We start from the raw sequence: 19,381 nt of genomic DNA on the forward strand, positions 1-19,381 counted from the left end.
AGTTGCTTATGAGATCTACTTGGTGTATAGAGTTTATTGAGCATGAACTACTTCAGACCATCTGCCAGTTTTTTTTGGGGGGGGGGGGGGTGAGTTTGTTTTTTGTTTGTTTTGTTTTGTTTTTGTTGTTGTTTTTAACAGTTGTTTTTGTTGTTGTCTGTTGTGGTAAAACAGACAAAACCTAAAATTTTCCCGTTCCAGCCATTTTTAAGTCCACAGTTCAGGGGCATTAAGTACATTCACAGTGTTATGCAACCATCACCATTGTGTGGGGTTCCAGAACTTTTCCTCACCCCCAAATGGAAACCCCCATATCCATTAGCAGTCACTCCCTATTCCCACGCCCTGACAGCCACTAATCTGCTTTCTCTGAATCTCAGTAAGTTGGATGTTGAGTATAAATGGAGTCCTACAATATGCAGCCTTTGTGTCTAGCTTTCACGTAGCAGAATGTTTCAAGATTTATCTGTGTTGTAACGTGTCAGTACTTCACTTTTTAAAAAAATTTTTTTATCTTTATTTTTGAGGAGAGAGGAGACAGAGACAGAGACAGAGAGACAGAGTGCAGGTTGGGGAGGAACAGAGAGAGAGGGAGACACAGAATCGGAAGCAGGCTCCAGGCTCCGAGCTGTCAGCACAGAGCCCAAAGCGGAGCTCAAACTCACAGACTGTGAGATCATGACCTGAACTGAAGTTGGACACTTAACCGACTGAGCCACCCAGGTGTCCCAGTACTTCATTTTTTTATGACTCAAAAATTTCCGTTGTATGGATATACCACATTGTGTTTATTTTTCTGTTGGTAGACTTTTGTTGGTTGGTTGTTTCCACATTTTGGCTATTGTGAATAATGCTGCTGTGAACATTCCTGGGCAGGTATTAATTTCCACGCCTGTTTTCACTTTTATGTGGATACCTAGAGTGGAACTGCCAGGTTATCTGAGAATTATATGTGTAACTTATTGAGGAACTACCACAGCAGCTATATCATTTTCCATTCCTGTCAGCAGTGTACAATTCTCATTTCTTTACATCCTCGCCAGCACTTGTTATTCAATTTTTTTTAAATTTATTTATTTTGAGAGAGACAGAGACAGTGCGACTGGGGGAGAGAGAAAGAACCCAAAGCAGGCTCTGCGCTGCCAGTACAGGTACAGGCCAACACGGGCCTGGACCCATGAAACCGTGAGATCATGACCTAAGCTGAAACCAAGAGTTGGACGCCCAACCAACTGAGCCACCCAGATGCCCCTGTTATTCCGTTTTGTAAAATGACATGTGTTCTATTGGCTGTGAAGTGGTAGCTCTTAGTAGTTTTGATTTGCATTTCCCTGCTGCCTAATGGAGTTGAGTGTCTTCTTATGTGTTGTTGGCCATTCATCTGTCTTCTTTGGGTAAATGTTCAGATCCTTTGCTCGATTTTGCATTTGGGCAGTTGGGTTATTTATCTTTTAGTTGAGTTGTTGGGTTGTAGGTTGGTTTGTTTTTTTGTGTGTGGAAAATTTCAAATACCCACTACAGTAATGAGAGTGGTAAAGTGACCCTGTGCACATGCCCCCTGGGCACAAGTCATTGCACATGGTCCTTGCACTCTCCACCCCCACCTGGAGGTTTCCAGAACAACTCCCAGTCATTTAATGCCCTCTCACATTTAGTTTAAACTTCCTGATTGAATCATGGTTTTTTTTTTCATTGATTTGTTAGAAATAAGATCCAGATAAGGTTCACACGTTGCATTTGGATAACATACCTCTTTTAAGTCCATTTTAATTGTAAAATTCACCCCCGTTTTTTTTCCTTTCAGTTTGTCCTCTTGAGGGAAGTGGATCATGTATTCTATAGAGTTCTACATTTTAGGTTTTGCTGACTACATCCCTGTGCTGCTCTCCCTAGTATAAGCTGGAAAATAGAACTACAGGTTAGATCTGATTCCAGTTCCAGGTTTTGGCAGAAACACCTCAGTTGTGGAGTTGTGTCCTGCCCTTTCAGATAGAGCAGAGCAGGACTGGCTCTGTGTTTCTGAGATGGTCCTGGCCACTCATCATCACTGTTGCCAAATGGTACCATTCCATTTCTGTCAGTCACTCCTGCTTCTTTGGAATTCCTCTTCACAAACTCTTTCATCAGCTGTTTAATTGCTTTGACATCCAGTTTGGTTGGGGAAGTTCCATCCGGTGCTTGATCCTCTCCCTTGGTTTCCCAGCCCTCAAGACTGTGAGTGGTTTCCAAGCTGGGCTGGGTGTGCTTCTGTGAGCATCATCATGAACTCCCGGATTTCACCTTTTAAATGTTCCCATCCACTGCACTTCCACCGCTGTCAGTCTTTAGATCAGTGGTCCTGACTCAGGTGATCTGGGGACCTTTAACGAAAATAACGTCCAGACAACTGGGTCAGCCTCTCTGGGGTAGAGCTGAACATGTGGCCTTGGAAAGGCCTTGCACGTGATTCTGATGCACAGTGAAGATCAAAGGTCCTTATTAGAAGCCCCTCCCTGACAAGTGGCACGAGCTGCAGGGCCCTGTCTTCAGGGTTGCTGGTTCCTTCCTTCCTCCCTCTTTACCACGTAGTCCCAACACTGGACTCCATGGTGAGCAAGCCTCATGGATACATGCTGCCCTCCTTCCCTCCCCTCCCCTCCCTTCCCCCTCTCCTTCTCTGACCTGGAGCAGAGAGAGCTTAGCTAAACTTCAAAAAGGAGAAAGCACTAAGGTCCCCAGGACACCTCCCTTAGATCTGCAGCCAGAGTGGGCCTGCCAGTTCACACCGTGGCAGCCCTGGGCACCAAGCAGGCTTTTGCTGGTTACATCCAGGGTCTTCTGGGGCCCTCCGTGTTTAACACTACCAGCAATGGTAAATACTGTCTCTTGATGTTTTTTCCCTCTATTTTATTTATTTGTTTGTTTGTTTAAGTTTTTATTTTTAAGTAATCTCTACACCCAGTGTGGGGCTTGAACTCACGACTCCGAGATCAAGAGCCTCATGCTATTTAGACCTCACATCCCCCTACCATACCACATATTTAAAGGTACCCTCTCCTGCCTGCCTCTCTCAGGTTTCCACGCACCCTCCAGAACTTGACCTATGGCCTGGGGCTGAGGCACCTTGGGCAGGGTTGGTTTTGTTTGTAATTCACTTGTATCTCCTGAAGGCTGGGCTGTGACCCCCAGCAGGTAGCATTCCCAGCATCTTCAGTCGCAGGAAGGACCTGGCCTCTCTGTCTGTGTTTGGCTGTGATCCCACTCTTCCACAGTTGAGACGGGCATAAGGAAATTGGTGTGAGCAGAGAGATGAATCATGGTATTTGGCTTTTTGCCCTGTGCCCATAAAAGTGGCATTTCCTTAAATAGATCAGAACCTTAATAACTATTTAAAGAACATGTGGAATTTGGGGGTGTATTTTATGGCCCTTAATTAAGCTTCAGACCAATTAAAACATTTTAAGATGTTTTATGACACTTTTTAATTTTTTTCTGTGGAGATTTTGTGTAATTTTTTCGCTCTCTTACTCCACCCCTCAACTCTCAGTGCATACAAACACACACCAAAGTGGGGCTATCTGAAGGCCACAGACAAAGGACAGCATCATATCTAAGTCACAGGAGCAGGAGAGGGCTTCTGGCCCAGGTCAAGAATTGAATGAGTGGGAAGCACCCAGCCAATCCTATGGAGGGGCGTGAGGGTGTTAGGTGTCTGGTCTGAATTTTTATGATAGTGAAAAGGACAACAGATGGGCCTGTGAAGCAGGCCACGTCCATCTGCCCCATCAGATCTCTTAGTGGACATTTCCTGGATGGGAGGACGTGTGCCTGTGGGAGAAAATGCGACAAAGTGCCTCATTTGAGTCTGTGCTGAATGCTTTCTTGAACTTTTGTTCTGGCACGTATCATAAGCCTCTCATTTTTGTCCGCCTAACCCAAACATAGACTTCTCTAGAAAAGTAGAAAAGTCCTGAATTGACCTGGAAACTGAATGCAAAATCTGAATTCATTAAGTAGAAACTTGCATTATAGGGGCATCTGAGTGGCTCAGTTGGTTGAGTGTCTGACTTCTTTCAGCTCAGGTCATGATCTCACAGTTCGTGGGTTGGGGTCCTGCATCAGGCTCTGTGCTGACCGCTCAGAGCCTGGAGCCTGCTTCAGATTCTGTGTCTCCCTCTCTCTCCCTTTTTCTGCTTGTGCTCTCTCTCTTTGTCTCTCAAAAATGAATAAACATAGGGGGCGCCTGGGTGGCTCAGTCGGTTAAGCGTCTGACTTGGCTCAGGTCATGGTATCACGGTTCGTGGGTTTGAGCCTGTGTCAGGCTCTGTGCTGAGCCTGGAACCTGCTTCAGAGTCTGTGTCTCCCTCTTTCTCTGCCACTCCCCTGCTCGTGTTGTCTCACTCTCAAAAATAAATAATAAACATTTAAAAAAATGAATTAAAAATGAATAAACATTAAAAAAATTTTGTTAAAGAAACTTGCATTATAATTACTACTGTATGTCTCTATTTTTGTAATTACTACTTCTGTGTCTCTGTTTTAAAAACAAAATTGGGGGCACCTGGGTGGCTCAGTCAGTTGAGAGTCCAGCTCTTGATTTTGGCTCAGGTCTTGATCCCAGGATCGTGGGATCAAGTCCCTGCTTAAGATTCTCTCTCTCTCCTTCTGCCTCTCTCCTCCACTTGTGCTCTCTCTGTCTCTAAAATAAAAAACTAAAAATTATTTAAAAAGAAAAAGAAAACTGTTTCCTTCTTAGAGAGCTTATTAGTGTCAGTACCTGTGAATAGTGAACAGTAAGAAAAGCACTGGTGTGTGTATTCCCTGCAAACATCGTGCTTTGGGCTTTAAGAATAGTTCATTTTATAGGTATTGGCTGGCCTGCTGAAGAAGCCATCCATGTAGGAGTCAGGGCACATCCAGGGGGAAGGCCCTTGATCCTACCACAGCCCCTGTGGTAATCTGTAAGGTGTAAATGGCCCTTCTGTCCAGGGAGAAGTGCACTTAGGTTTTACAGTCAAGGACTTCCCTTATGCACTGAAAATGCCACTTTTTGAAAATAGAAGGTCCATTCCTAGACATCCTTTGTGAAATAAACATGCCAAAAAGTATATCTGTGAAAGTCCTAAGGCTATTACAGATAACTTTGTGACGAGGTGGCTTCTTAAGCCTAAATTAATAGCCTCAAAATTAAGAGCTCCAGAGAGGAAGCCAGCAGAACTTTCCTGTCTTCCCATCTGGATTTTCTAGCACCCTTTTCAGCCTCAGAGAACCAGCTTCATTGTTTATAGACTTTTCCATGTTCAGTCTGCATTATTTCACAGTAGATTGATATCCCAGCCCTGAACATCAAAAACGAACAAGCAGAAGGGCGCCTGGCTCAGGCAGTTAAGCATCTGACTTCAGCTCAGCTCATGATCTCAGTTTGTGAGTTTGAGCCCCGCGTCAGGCTCTGTGCTGACAACTCTGGAGCATGGAACCTGCTTTAGATGGTGTGTCTCCCTCTCTCTCTGCCCCTCCCCTGCTCATGCTCTCTGTCTCTCTCTCTCAAAAATAAATAAACGTTAAAAAAAATTTTGTTTTTAAATGAATAAGCAGTGAGATTGGGAGCAGAGGGTGCAGGCCCAGCACAGCCATGGTGGCATGGGGTGATGGCAGCCTTGCCTGAGGCTTGCCTTCTCAGATTTTAGGCTTTTCTCCATTTCCTTTGAAGCACTGGCCTCATTTTCCCCCAGGGTCTCTCTGGAGGGGGTAGGAGATAGAAGGATGGGGACAGGGCATTTGAAGGTCTCATGTGGGTTTCCTGCATGTTGGCCTCAGTGTCCCTGCTGGGTACAGCGCCCAGCCTGGCTCGCCTTCAGCTGGCGGGGACAGTGACACCTGCCAGCCTGCCTGGGTTTGGACTTTGTTTTGATTTGGAAGTTTGGTAGTCAGGTACTTCAAAGGTACTTAACTCCCCCTGCCCTGAAACTCAAGAAGCCATTGTTTCCTCATTGTTTAAATATCTTTGGCATGTTTTGTAAATGAAGTCGCTGCTCTGCCTGGAGGTTCCAGGTTTGAGGTTGGGTTTGTGTTGAGGAAGCTGGGGAAGGCTGGGGTTCCCACAGCTGGGGAGCTGGAGCGCAGCAGTTTCCTCTGGAGGTGCTGGGAAGCCAGGCACGTAGGCAGCTCTGCCAGACGCCTGACTTTCAGGAGCTGGAAGAGGGGGCTGTGGCGGCAGGAAGTAGAGATTTGTTTTCCTCCAGAAATGAATGTGACCTCTGGGGGCAAGGGTTGGGAGTCCTTAGCAGCCACATGTTGCTGTTGGCCTCCCACAGGCCTTGGACAGTCATTAAGAAGCTTCTCGCCCTGCTGTCCACACAGTGATACTCCGTGCCCTCGGGTCTTTGATCAGGGCACTTGTCATGAGATCTAGTCTGATTTCTGGAGTGTGGATGGGCTTTGGACAGGCCTGAGTTTGAATAACCACGTAGATCAGCTCTGGGACCTGGGCCTCCTTGTGCCCCAGCCTCCTTATCTAAAACTGCTCCCGGGTGATAGAATTAAACTGACACTCAATCCTCCCTGCTACCAGCCCAGCACCTTGGACAGGTCATTTCCCTTCCCTACTTCCAGTTTCCTCCCAGATGGTGCTGGCGCCCCTTGGCTGGCTGCTTCCTGAGATTCATGTGAGATGAAAGCGGCACGTTTGCTGTGGCGGCTCAGCAGTAACTGTCAGACACCACTGGTTGCACGGCGCCCTTAAAGGAGGTGGTGACTGGTATTGTCCCCTGGAGGGGGTCGGGGAGGGGCTGTCGGGAACCGGACAGGCATGCTTATTTGGACTGTGTCTTCGTGGCCAGGAAGCGTGGGGACTGCAGCACCGAGGCAGGGAAGACCTGCCAGGCCCCAGTCACTGGGGGAGGGTTGGCGGGTGCACTCTTTGAGGCCAAGTCAGATGGCCCTGAAAGCTTACTGCGACCTTCCCTGTGACTCTTGGCAGGTTTGTATCCTTTTGTGCTTTAATCTGGTAATTTCTTTCACCACAGTTTATGAACAATGATTTCAGGCCAGATCAGCGTGACTGGCTGCCCCAAATAATCAGGTTACAGAGGGGAAATGACCTCTGGAATAATTGCCCACAGAGCTGCTGCCTTCTTGACGGCTTGTGTTTGAGTAGAAGGTGCCCCCCCCCCCCGCCCCCAGAGGGCAGCATTCTGGGTGTCTGCATTCGAGGGCCAGAATTCACTTGGATGATGAAAGCTTATGAAAAGTTCAGCTCCGTGCTCTTCCACATTGCTTGCTGCTTTTGTAAGGAAACTGCCTGAGAGCTGCTGAGTCTGGACTAAGACTGTCTTCCCTGAAGGGCCAGTTGCCAGGCCTGGTCCTGTCCTCCCCACCTGCCCCTCATCCATTCCCCTACTTGGTGTGAGAACCTAACAGTCTGTAAACCAGGGGCAGGGATGGCAAAGTTTGTAAAACTCTGTACGTGTATACATGGTATTCATATTGTTGTGTGATCACTTGTCCCAGGAAGGAGTAGGAACCTGTACCCAGGAATGGGTGGTTTGCCTTCAATAATAAAATGTGGGCTTTCCCAGCCCCCCCAAGAACTAACCCTTGATGCAGTTGAAGTCTGCATGAAAGAACAGTGTGACCTTAAATAAGAGGTGTTTGGGAAGTGCTCTCTTTTTCAGTTTGTGGCATTTATATAAAGTGTGTGAATTTCCAAAATTTAATTGTGGAGTTTTACTTTCAAAAGGATTCTTGGGGCGCCTGAGTGGCTCAGTTGGGTGAGCGTCCAAGTTCGGCTCAGGTCATGATCTCACAGCTTGTGGGTTCGAGCCCCGCATCGGGCTCTGTGCTGACAGCTCAGAGCCTGGAGCCTGCTTTGGATTCTGTGTCATTCTCTCTGCCCCTAACCCACTGGTATTCTCTCTCTGTCTCTCTCAAAAATAAACAAACAACAAAAAAAAATTTTTTTTAAAGGATTCTTATGGGGTGCCTGGGTAGCTCAGAAGGTTAAGGGTCAGACTCTTGATTTAGCTCAGGTCATGATCTCAAGGCTAAGTCCCAAGTCAGGCTCTGGGCTGAGTGTGGAGCCTGCTTAAGATTCATATTCTCTCTCTCTCTTTTTTTCTCTCTCTCTCTCCTCCCCTCCCTCCCTCCTTCCCTCTCTCTCTCCCTCTCCCTCCCGCTCCTTCCCTCTCTCCCTCTCCCCCTCTCCCCCTCTGCTTGTCCCTCTGCCCCTCCCCTTGCCCCTCTGCCCCTCCCCCACTCGAGTGAGCATGTTCTTCTCTCTCTCTCTCTCTCTCTCTCAAAAAAAAAAAAAAGAATTTTCGCAAGTAAAGGTAAAGGCTACACATTAGCCAAATTGTGTTACCATATAGTCAACTATTCTGAATATGTTACTTTTATGGTTGCAAATAATTATACTATAAATATGGAATGAGAAAGTCAAGGTGATCCGGGAGAAGCGCTGTGGGGACGCACACAGCCCCAGCGTGAATCAGCTCCCAATGTCTCCTAATGCAAGATGGCAGCTGTTGATGTCTTCAGAACACAGGGGTTTTTATGTACTATAAATCTGTGCCTGAGCCCTAATAGGGGAGGTCAGGCTGAATCATAACTTCTCAGCGTAGAACTCTGCTCCCCAGGGCCCCACGATGCTGCAGAACTGCCAGAACAGCGCCCCGTGCCCACTGTTCTTCACGTGAAGAGGAGGTGGCTCAAACGTTTGCCACCAAGGTGGCAGCAATCTGTAGGTGGTGGATAGGATGGAGTGGGGAATTGCTACAAGGCCAGTCACTGACACCTGCTGGTCTTGGGACACGGTCTTGGACATGGTCTTGGGACATGGCCCCTAGCACTCTGTGCTTTCTCCAGAAGCTCCCCCTGCCTGGCATTTGGAGGCCACGTGGCATCGGAGGCCTCCTTCCTCCTCCTCACCGTCCTCCTCAGAAGATCACAACGTGCGTTACTTACCTGTTTTTCTTCTTTTCCTTCAGAATATTGACATTACAAACTTCAGCAGCAGTTGGAATGACGGGCTGGCCTTCTGTGCTCTCCTGCATACGTACCTTCCGGCCCACATTCCATATCAAGAGCTGAACAGCCAAGATAAGGTAGGCCGGCTGTGGAATGGCCAGCTCCTGGAGTCCTTACCGCATAGGAGAGGCAGAGCCTTCCATTGGCAGGACCCAAGTCACATTGCTGGCTCACAGTGGCCTCATCCCAGCTCAGTTTTGTTCTGGGATTGAGTTATTTGTGCTGAGCCAGCCAGTCCCTGACCAACCTTTCTAGGACATTTGGTGGGTTCAGAAGTCCCCAAGTGACAACATTCCCTGTGGGAGCTGTCAGCCTTCCTGGGTGATGATATTTAGAATTGAGGGTTTTACCAAGAACTGGCCATGGAGAACTGCTCAAGGCATGAGCAGTCTGGGCAGGGCTCTCACCACACCAGGCCAGCCTCCCACCAGCCCTGTGCAGTCCGGGTGTCCCACTCAGGGAGGTGCTTGGAGACAGGTTGGGGAGAACCCTCGTCCAGATGGGCACTAGGAGAGGTCCCAGGCCCGAGCCTTCCTCTGGTCCCCTCCTGCCCTCAGATAACCCTTGAAGATTTTCCCCTGGGGAGGAAGCTCATTTGACAAGTGTCTCTGATCAGCTTTTGGGGTCCAGGTCCAGGCAGCTCAGGGCTGATGTGTCAGAAGCATCCCTTTTCCACAGCGAGGAAAGAAGGGGCTTATGGAGATTGCTCTACAGCTGGTCACCAGAGGAGTGGGTGGGCCCTGCGGAGGGGTGGTCGGGGTAGGTGGGGGCTTCAGGAGCTCCAGTGTAGGTTTGTTCTGGCACCCAAGTGGAGGTGGCTGTCCATCTTCCCCGGCAGCACGGGTAGTGCAGGTTGCCTTCCTCCTGGCCTCGCTTGTCCACTCCAGTGACACAGTTTCTTTTACAGCGAAGGAACTTCACCCTGGCCTTTCAGGCAGCTGAGAGTGTCGGCATCAAATCCACACTGGTGAGTCACTGGCAGGCCCCTTCTTTTGTTGGGAAGAGCTTCCTTCTCATTAAGAGAGTTCCTGGGTGGCTACTGGGCGAGACAGGAGTCCACACAGGCCCTGGCCGGCTGAGTGAGCATCCTGCCAGAGGGGCCCCGGCAGGGGTTTGACCTCAGTCCTGTGGGCGCTTTGTGCGTCCTGAGGAAGCACCTGAGGTGGGTGGAGTCATCTTGACCACAGCCCCAGCGACTTTGACTTCCTTAGAGTCACCTTTTTCAGGTGAATCTCATGACAATAACATGTCATTGTCAGAGATGCATTCCTGTGGGTTTGTCTGCCTTTTGTCATGCTAGGGGGAGAGGAGGCGAGTGCAATTTGAGGAAGGAGACTTTAGAGGTGGAGCAGGTATGCCACGCTTCACAAGTGATGTGGCAAATGCCACTCACAGTGTGAGAAATTAGTTGTAGAGAACCCACATTTCAGGGTCATTAGGCCTCTGCTCAGTGCCCGCAGTAGCTCAAACCACACATGCTTCTGTCAGAGCTCTCACCTTGTCACCATGTCTGACTTTCTGAAGAAAATACTGCGTCCAGATGCAAAGCCAGTCCTTCCACACCTAGAGACACTTTCATTATATATATAAACTCTACTGAGGTGTTTGTCCAGGGCGCCCAGCTTGAGATTTCCACAGAGTAAAGAGCCCTGTGGGACTGGGTCAGGGACTCAGGGGCACCCCTTACCCTCATTTGTAACAGTTGGATGGTTTTGAAGAAGTGTTTACATTCATATTTACCCCACAGGAGTGTTCGTGTAAAGTCCCAGAAGTTGTATCTTCTGAATTGACAGAAGTATGTCCTCTATTCGGCTGTACAGAGAGAAAGAGAAATTACCATTATTGAAATGTTTCCCGTTAGCTGGGTATTTTATATCACACGTAAAGTACTAACATATAAAAAGTTGTCCGTTTCCCCACCCTAAAGAGCTTTTAGTCAAGATCTTACATTGAACAAACGTATTTTCTTTTTTCTATACCACCATTGGGTGGCCCGTTCCATTGTGCTGGCTGTGGCAACATGTTCTGTGTCCCTCACCCATGGTTCCACGGGTTCTCTTGAGCATGGCTCCCCTGAAAAGTCATGGATGTTCTTCAGCAACAGTGAAACTCTTTTGGGGTCTTCTAGTCATATATCCAAGTCTTGGGTTTCATCAGCTGGCATCTCACAGATCACTGATATTCTGCAGGATACAGTTAGAGAACAGTGTCTTTGATGATTTCAGATGGTTGCTATGGTGAAGGACATTGGAAAGTTGAGTTCTGGGGGCCCTGGGCCCACAGAGACTCTCTCAGGACAGAGACTAGGGTGAGAAGGGCTCTCAGAAGCCACCATGTGGAGGGGTTTAAGAGAGGTAGGCAGAGAGCAAGGCCCCAAAGAAGACAAAAGCCAGCCTTGGAGGGCTGTGGCCGGGAGCAAGGGCACCCCGGTGTGGGACTCTGGGGTAGGGCTCGGGCACAGACAGGCAGCTCAGGGAACATGCTGACACTTCACAGGCACACTTGGTAGCGATGGAGCAGGCATCTTGACCAGGCCTTTGTTGGGTATGATCAAGCTTAGCCCAGAGTTGAAGCCCCCTACCCCAGCTGTGGGGGGAGCCTGTTGGGATGGGCCCAGAGGTGACCTGGGATTCTAAGCAGGTCTCTTCCTTCTCCGCCAGGACATTAATGAAATGGTCCGGACCGAGCGGCCTGATTGGCAAAGCGTGATGCTTTACGTGACAGCAATCTACAAGTACTTTGAAACCTGAGCACACCAGAAGGACTCTCCCCATTACCAAGTGACACCAACGCCATTAGCTATGCACCCCGTAAAGCTTTCAGCGACTCTCTGGGCTGCCCCGCAGCGTGTGAGCCTTCAGCCGGGGCCTCTGAGTTGGGAGAACTCAGGTGTCTGTGGCCCACAGCTCACACTGGGCTCCTTGCACATGACCTGTCGGGTCAGAGGTCGGCGTGGGCTCAATGCACATCACACACGCTGTTTGCTGCGGAGTTTTTTTTCTGAAGAGAATATTGAACTACATTAGTGCTGCGGGGTGTAAAAAACGACTCACACACAGCTAAACTTGGGGAAGGGGGTGAAATGATGTGGGCAGCTCACAGGGGGTTAGTGAAAGCTTTAGCTGCAGCTCTTCTGGACTCCTTGCCAGCGCAGGTTCTGTCACCTGGGAGAACCGGGCAGGGAAGTTGGCACCTGGCAGAGATGGCTGGGTGAACAGGCCACGGCCCTGGACGGGGGCTCAGTTTCAAGGAGTGCATCCCATGGCAGTGGGATGGCCACCGCTTCCGGGTGACAGGGCTGTCCTGGCCCGTGTGATTTAAGTGTTTGCAACTTGAGCTAACAAATGATTGCGACTCAAGTTCCTGGCTCAAAGGGTCTGCTGCTGCTGAATGGTTGGTTTTGCTGCTGGGTCCCCCTTGTCACGCCTCTGCCGACCTGTCCTTCAGCCTTGAAGGGGCTTGGAAACCCAGCTCTGGCATTAGGTTTCTGGACAAAAGAATTGGTCAAAAGGAGTTCTGGTTAAAAAAATTTTTTTTTCTTATGAGCAATATTGGGGGGAAAAGCTCCTGTTCTGTTAGTACCAAAGTTAAATTTGTTTAGTGAACGTAGAGCTAAAACACAAAATCTGGACATTAGCCTGGTGAAAGCCAGAAATGAAGTCGGACGTAGCAGGAGAAAAAGCTAAACAGCTGGAGGGAGCCCAGACAGTGTAATTTAAAGTCACTCTGAGTCACTTAGACGAAATCCTCCTAGGCAAGAATTTAAGGAAGTGCCTTAACTCTCCTTGCAAGGAGGGTCTTGGAGGCCACTGCATCCACAGCTACAGCAGATGTCTTCAGGGCTCGTGACATGCAGCCCAGCGATGGAGTTGGTCCCCTGCCACACCACCTTCCAGGTTCCGAGTGACAGGCAGCCGCACCAGCACCTCTTCTGTGCAGCGGAACCAAAGCCTTATCATGAGGTGTCCTGGTGAGATGACTCTCAGACTGGGACTCAGCCCTTCTTGGGAACAGGGAGCCTGCATCTCATGTGTGCCTAACACAGTAGCTGTTGGTTTAAACAGTGTCAAGACCTGTTGCTTCTAGAACACAGCTGTATTTGGCACCTGCAAAGCAGCATGAGGAAGAGTTGCCACCAGTGGAAGTAGGATCACTGCCCCAACCACAGGATGCGAAGAAGGTGCCCGGCCAACACATGGGCCGAGGGTTCTGCGTTCAAGTGTGGTGTTCCTGACTAGGACTTGAGATGTCTGTAGCCTAGAGAAGAATGTGGTTATTGTGAAATGGGCTGTGTGTTGTGTGCATGTGGCCTGCTGGCCCACAGTCACGTGGCTGGTAAGTGCCCATCAGCCCTGCCCAGAGGTCCTAACCTGCTGCCCCAACTGGAGGCTCTTTGTGAAATGCCTATTTTCAGCTAAGGAAGGAGAGGTCAGCAGAGTCCAGCCCCAGGGCACGCTGGAAGACCCTGGGAGATGGTACCTGTCTCAACCTTCCTCACGAGGTTCTATTCTGATTTCTGTTGCTCTGTTGACAGTTGCCCTGTGCTGTCACAGGAGGGACTGTTAGGTGAGAACGAATTGTTTTTCAGTGTCTTTCCACTTGGTCTTTCTGAGTTCCACTTTGGCTCTCATTCGCCCTCGTGGAAGCCTGTGCTCCTGTCTGGACCCAGTATGTCCGATTTGCGGCCATGTTTTTGTTTATTTATTGTGTTGGGGGTGCTTTTTTGTTCTGTGAAGGAAAAGATTTCCCTGGATCTGCAGTTCACACATCTGTCCCTTCCTAGCCAAGCGAGCCAGCCCTGGCAACTCATGCTGGTAGGCATGGGGCTGTGCTCACAAGGCTGCCAGTGGGGTCAGTGACAGGGCAGAGGGTGGCCACAGGGAGTGCCGGGACCAGTCCCACCTGCTTAAAGGCCCATTTCTGTCTCTCTGACAAGAAGCTGTGCAGGGGTGTCTGGCCGGGCTGCCCACATTTGCATGTGGGTACACAGGTGAGAAGATTCTAGAAGCGTGATTTTTGCTTTTTCTAATAGGATTCTTTTTATGATGTTGGCTTTATAGGATAATTCTAGATGGTCATACATACCTAAAAGTGCTACTGTGAGGTGCTTTTAGTCCAGTGGCACTTGACCTGAAGCCTCCAGGAAGTCATTTTGCCTCTTCTCCCTTCAAGCACAAGCTTTACTGCAAAAGGGCCAGTTACATTTCTGTATCCCTCAACCATGGGCTTCTGCTGATTGACAATACTTTTTTATTTTGTTCTATGAAATATTCTCGAATGTATTAAAATTGCTGAAAGACATCAGGCTTGGGCTTTTCTAGCTCGACATTTCCAGCTGCCCCTCTGACATGTGAACAGGACCCTTGAAGCCTCCTGGGACTGGCTTTTGGCAAGAGGAGGGCCCCGGAGCCCAGGCTCTGTCCCCTTTATCTCCCCCTCCCCTTCAGCTCATAGGTCAGGAAACATTGTGGGGAAAGGACCTGAGGGACGGAGGGGGTGTGTGATAGGTCCCACCCTGGGCTGCTGTGCAGAGCCACCAGGCATGACCAAGTGCCCGGGCCTGAGACAAGGGTGGCCCTGGGACCACTGAGATTGTGTAACAGATACCAAGACCCCAGAAGCACAGTCTAAGTTGCCCTACAAGAACAGAAGCCCTGGCATTCCCAAGCTGTAGCCCAGACATGTGCTGTTCTGGGGAACAGAGTGGGGGGCAGGGTGCCTTGGCTTGGAGATTTTGTTATTGTTTTTTTTAGCAATGCATCTTCTTGAAGATAATTTTCAGAATATATAAAATTATAGAGAAACAAAAAATCGATAATTATACCACTCAGAGGCAACCAAACCAGTCAAGCCTTATTTTTCCTGTGTATCTTGTGTGGAATGATGATGAATCCAGAGTGCAGCCCAGAACAACACCGGGTCCTATCACATTGCACATGTAACATGTCACATGCAGAGGGTCCCGTGGGGCTGCCTCCTGCAGGACACTCAGTGACCTAGGAGGCCCTTCCTGGGCCTGAGACCCCCCTCCCCAGGGTCAGCATCTGTCCAGTAACTGAACACACACCTGGGGAGCCCCAGAGCCCACAGTCTGAATTGAGGTATGTCCTGTGAGTGCTCAAGAGTCCGCTAAACGGTGCTGATAGCCATGAGTGCCCATTGTGGCCCAGCTTCCAGAGTGCAGCACCCAAGCCCTTGGGTTACAGGGCTGGGCGTGGGAAGGACTGAGCTAGGACTGGGTGTGTTTCCAGCTTCTCCCCACTCACCAGCTGTGGGGCCTGGAGTGAGCTTGTGTGTTTCGCTGTGGTTCTGCTGTGATCGGCAGGAGGGGTGATGCCACCCAGCACCCCTGGGCAAAGGGACAGCACGGGCTCCCTCAGCTGCTACCCCTTAGGTGTGGGGGCTGCCCTGCCTCAAACATCCCTCCTGCCTGTTACACCTGCTGCCTCAGGAGCAGACTGAGGTGGACCATAGAGGAGTCCATTTGTAGCCCAACTTCCTAACCTGCTGGTGGCTCCCAGTGGGACCAGCCCAAGGCCTCTGCCTCCCTAGACTTAGCACTTGTTCTTCCTGTCCCTGGTTAGCTCTCTGGGGAGGGAATTGTTTCCACTTTGACTTAAGGGAAGTTTCTAGAACCTCTTTGGGGTGGGGGGGGGGTGGCTTTGATGGGTGGAAGCAGGAAAACACGTTTCTCTGGAAGGGGAGAGATACAGAAGCGTTCTCACCCCTCCATCCACAGCCTCGCAGAGTGGGGTCCTCGGCTGTGGGTGGCCATGCTCTGGTGACACACAGTGGCCAGCTCTTTGGCCCTATTCTTGCTGGGCTGCACTTCTCCCACCCTTGGTTTGACCTGAGTTGGTTTGGGTTGTCCTTTAAATGGAGGATGGGGCAGATATAAGGGGTCTTGTGCTCTGTACCAGGTGGATAAGGGGTGGATTCTAGTCAGGGCCTGCTCCAGGCCATTGGGAAAGTAGTAGATAGGAGCCCTGAGCCTATGGAGTCAGGACTTTGCTGGGCCACAGCTAGTGCATCTGTGTAGGAGGCAGGGTGGGGGTCTGGGAGGACAGGGCTCCACATTCCCTGGGCCTGGCTCACACTGTGGGAGAGCAGGCTGAGTGTGGAGATAGAGCTGGGAGCTGGGGGGCTGTGAGGGTGGGTCAGAAGGGTGAGGGGTGGAGAGTGACTGGGCACAGGCTGCCATCTGCGCCACCTGATCTGAGCCAGACCCAGAGCAAGGAAAGGCCCCAGGAGTCGCTGGAGGATGTCTTCATTATGGAGTGAGTATGGGGTTCTTAGGAAGGGGTTGTAGTCCTAAGAGGAGGGCTGGGGAAGAGCACAGGACCATTGGGCAGGAAGCAGGTTGCACCAAGTGGGACTTGGGACACCTGGTTTCCCCCTCCACCCCCAGGTCTACCACCAGCTTGTGACAGGCTGGGGACTCTTCTCACTTCTGCAATGTGATGACCCCCAAAAAAAGGCCCCTCCTGGTCCCTCCTGTCACTCACCCTGCTCTTTGTGAATTGGGGTAGGGAAGTGCCTGGCAGGGCATGGAGATAAGGGTGCAGAGAGTGTGGGGAGAGGGCAACTGGTTTGGTGGTCTGGCAGCTTCTGCGTGCCAGTGCCTGGGCTTAGGGCCATTCTTAGGGTGGTGAGGGGCACGCTCTTGCATGCATGTGGTCCCTGTCCATCATGGAGCCCAGGACGAGGTCGCACTCCTGTCTGGACCTCAGTTCCCACATCGACACGGATCTGCCCAGATCAGCTCAGAGGCACAGAGTTCCTAGTGGGATTGCTGACATACCCAGAAGCCAATGTGGGCTGGAACATCTTGCTGGGGACTGGGCTGGAGAATCGGAGCGCTGCCGTGCCTACAGGTGGCTCAGGGAGCTTCCTCTGGTATGATTCTGTCTTCTTGGGGCCTGCTTTAATCTAAGCATAGAGTGGAACCCTGTGAGGTCCCCCACTTCCTCATTTCCAGAGCCCCAGGAAGTGTGCAGTGCCCCGCCCATTTGAAAGAGAAGTTGGTGAGTATCTCAGGGTGGCCTGGCTGGTTCGCAGGGACACTGGCCCCAGCACCCACTGGGTGCTTTGTCCTGGGTCTGGCATTTCTTTCCCCCTGATGTGGCCCAGCTGGCCTCAGAGCAAACAATCAGGGGCCAGAGGCCGCCCAGGTGCATCCTGGATAAGAACAAAGCTGGCGGGGGTGGGGTGGGAGTGGGCCATCTGAGACCAGAAATCTGGAGCAGGAGAGAGCCCAGCTGGCCCCACTGCCTGGCCTGAGGATCCTGGACTTGGACGGAAGGAAGGGTGGGCGCCCATAGCCTTCAAAGCCTGGCCTGGACCTGGGCAGGGCACCAAGGCCCAGAGATAGAAGACGGGGCCTGCCAAGGGCATCCCCATGCCTGAGGAGCAGCAGGCCTGTGCCCTACCCTCAGAACTCCCTTGGGCATGCACAGGGGCCTCCCCTATGGCCATGACACCTGAGTGTGACTTCCAGGCTGAGGAGGGCACAGCACTGGCCAGAGCACAAGGCCAACACTGTGGTGGTGCCAGGAGCCCAAGCCCCTGGTGTTGGAAGTCCTGGAGGAGATGTGGGTCAACCATGAGCATGTCCGCTCAGTGGGGAGATGAGGTTTGTGAACAGCCCTCCCACATGCCTGCTTCCTGTCACTACTGAACTGGAGGCTCCTGGGTGTATTCTGTCTAGGTGATGGCTTCACTGGAGACCTGGACAGAGGCACATGACAGATGACACAGAACCATAGGAGCGGCTCCCTCTGCCTCTAACAGGCTGGGTGGGGAAGGACTGCTGGAGGGCAAGGCTGGGGACCTGGTGATGCTCCCGTGATGGGCAGGTCCCAGGGGCCGCAGGGAGCTGGCTCTGTGGCGGAACCAAGCCCTTCCTAATCACCTCTGGCTTAGAGGCACAGCTACCCCAGGCATGGGGCACCCATGCTGAGGAGTTGGGGGCTGCCCACTGGGCCCTGGGGGTGAACTCCGAGGGCTTTGGCATTCTGGCCCTAAGGACCAGCTGCAGAAATGAAGCCTTCAGTCCTGGGCATGGGGCCCGTCTGGTGTGGAGACAGGTGTGTGCACCGCCAGGTCACACATGGGGAGGTCAGGGTGGAAAGAGTGCTGGGCCCCAGAATAGAAATGGCAGGGGAGAGATTCATGTGGGCCCATACTGGGGGCTAGAGGGGCGATAGTGACCCCTGGGGTTGGCTGAGTGTTGGTCTCTGCCTCATGAACCCCCATAGTCCCTTCTAGACCCAAAGGTGTCTCCCTGCAAGCTGTTCCTTGCAGGGTATGTTGTGCGAGGACTTGAATGAATATGGGTCCAACAAGTGTGGGCAGGAGGGTTTTGTCTGCACCATAGGAGTAATTTATCCCATGAGATGGCACAGAAGCAAGGGTGGGAAGTCAGGGGCATGGGGGAGGATCCCCTGGCCAGGCAGCACCCCCAGCTGGTACATCATAGTCTGACTCTGGCTCAAGAGGTGGCAGGGCAGAAACAAAACTCCCATTTTATAGGTGAGGCTATGGGAAGAAACTCAAGACTTGAGGGAGAGCCACAGCACCAGTGTTGCCCCAGCGGTAGGGTCCCTGCCTGGTGGGGAGCACCACCCTTCCGTCCCCCATTACCCCTCACAGGAGGTGAGTGGGAAGAGGGCTGGGGCCACAAACTCCTAAACTGGGGAGCGGGGGGCAAGTAGGAGACAGGGCAAGGCTGGAGGTTGGAAAGGCATCCAGGAACTATTCCCAATTTGAAAAGTCTTCTGCATCTCACCATGAGGTCCTGGGTTTCCTGGAGTTGTGTTGGGGTCTTGACCGCTCCCAGTCCGCCCTCCTCTGCCCCACTACCACCCCGCCACGGCCTATCCTAATACTGGTATTAGGGGAAACAGGAACCTGAGGGGCCGAGCTGGCTGAATGGAGACAAGAGCCCAGACTTGGGAAAGAGCTGGAAGAGGCTGTCAGGCATTGGAGGCTGAATCCAGGCAAGTGATGGGCCTCAGGTTCTAGTTCCTCAGCTGTACCTGGGCTCCGACCTCCTAACTGTCCTCTCCTGTGGGAGACCTCATGCTCCTGCCAGGGCCTCAGCTCGAGGGTCCAGTCTGGCCCTGTGCAAGCCCCTCTCCTGGGCTTTTCCCTGTGACTGTGCTGGCCCCAGGAGGTTCAAGAATGCAATCCCACAAGCCCTTGGCCACCAATGTCCTGGTCTCTGTGACCATCTGATGCAGTTCATCCTGCGGTGCACAGAATTGGGATTACTCTGTCCTGATACAAGGGTAGAAGGCGGGTCTCCTCGTATGGCTGGGTTAGGGCCGTTGTGAGGTCATTCCCAATTTGAAGTATCTAAAACATGGGGTTGGGGATG

At 51.3% G+C, this 19,381-nt stretch overlaps 1 protein-coding gene across 2 annotated transcripts in view; it reads left to right on the top strand.

The window, feature by feature from the left end:
- Positions 1–14,304, top strand: part of SPECC1L (sperm antigen with calponin homology and coiled-coil domains 1 like) — a 145,694-nt gene extending 131,390 nt beyond the window's left edge. For both annotated transcript variants that reach the window (XM_040443545.1, XM_040443544.1), the window contains exons 14-16: positions 8,964–9,080; positions 9,911–9,970; positions 11,664–14,304. In XM_040443545.1, coding sequence (XP_040299479.1) covers positions 8,964–9,080; positions 9,911–9,970; positions 11,664–11,753 — 267 coding nt within the window. In that variant the 3' untranslated portion in view covers positions 11,754–14,304. The remainder of the gene's footprint in view (positions 1–8,963; positions 9,081–9,910; positions 9,971–11,663) is intronic.
- Positions 14,305–19,381: the final 5,077 nt, after the last annotated feature.

The sequence above is a fragment of the Herpailurus yagouaroundi genome, unplaced genomic scaffold (genome assembly GCF_014898765.1).
Source record: "Herpailurus yagouaroundi ecotype Mexico unplaced genomic scaffold, PumYag 191, whole genome shotgun sequence".
NCBI classification, from domain to species: Eukaryota; Metazoa; Chordata; class Mammalia; order Carnivora; family Felidae; genus Herpailurus; species Herpailurus yagouaroundi.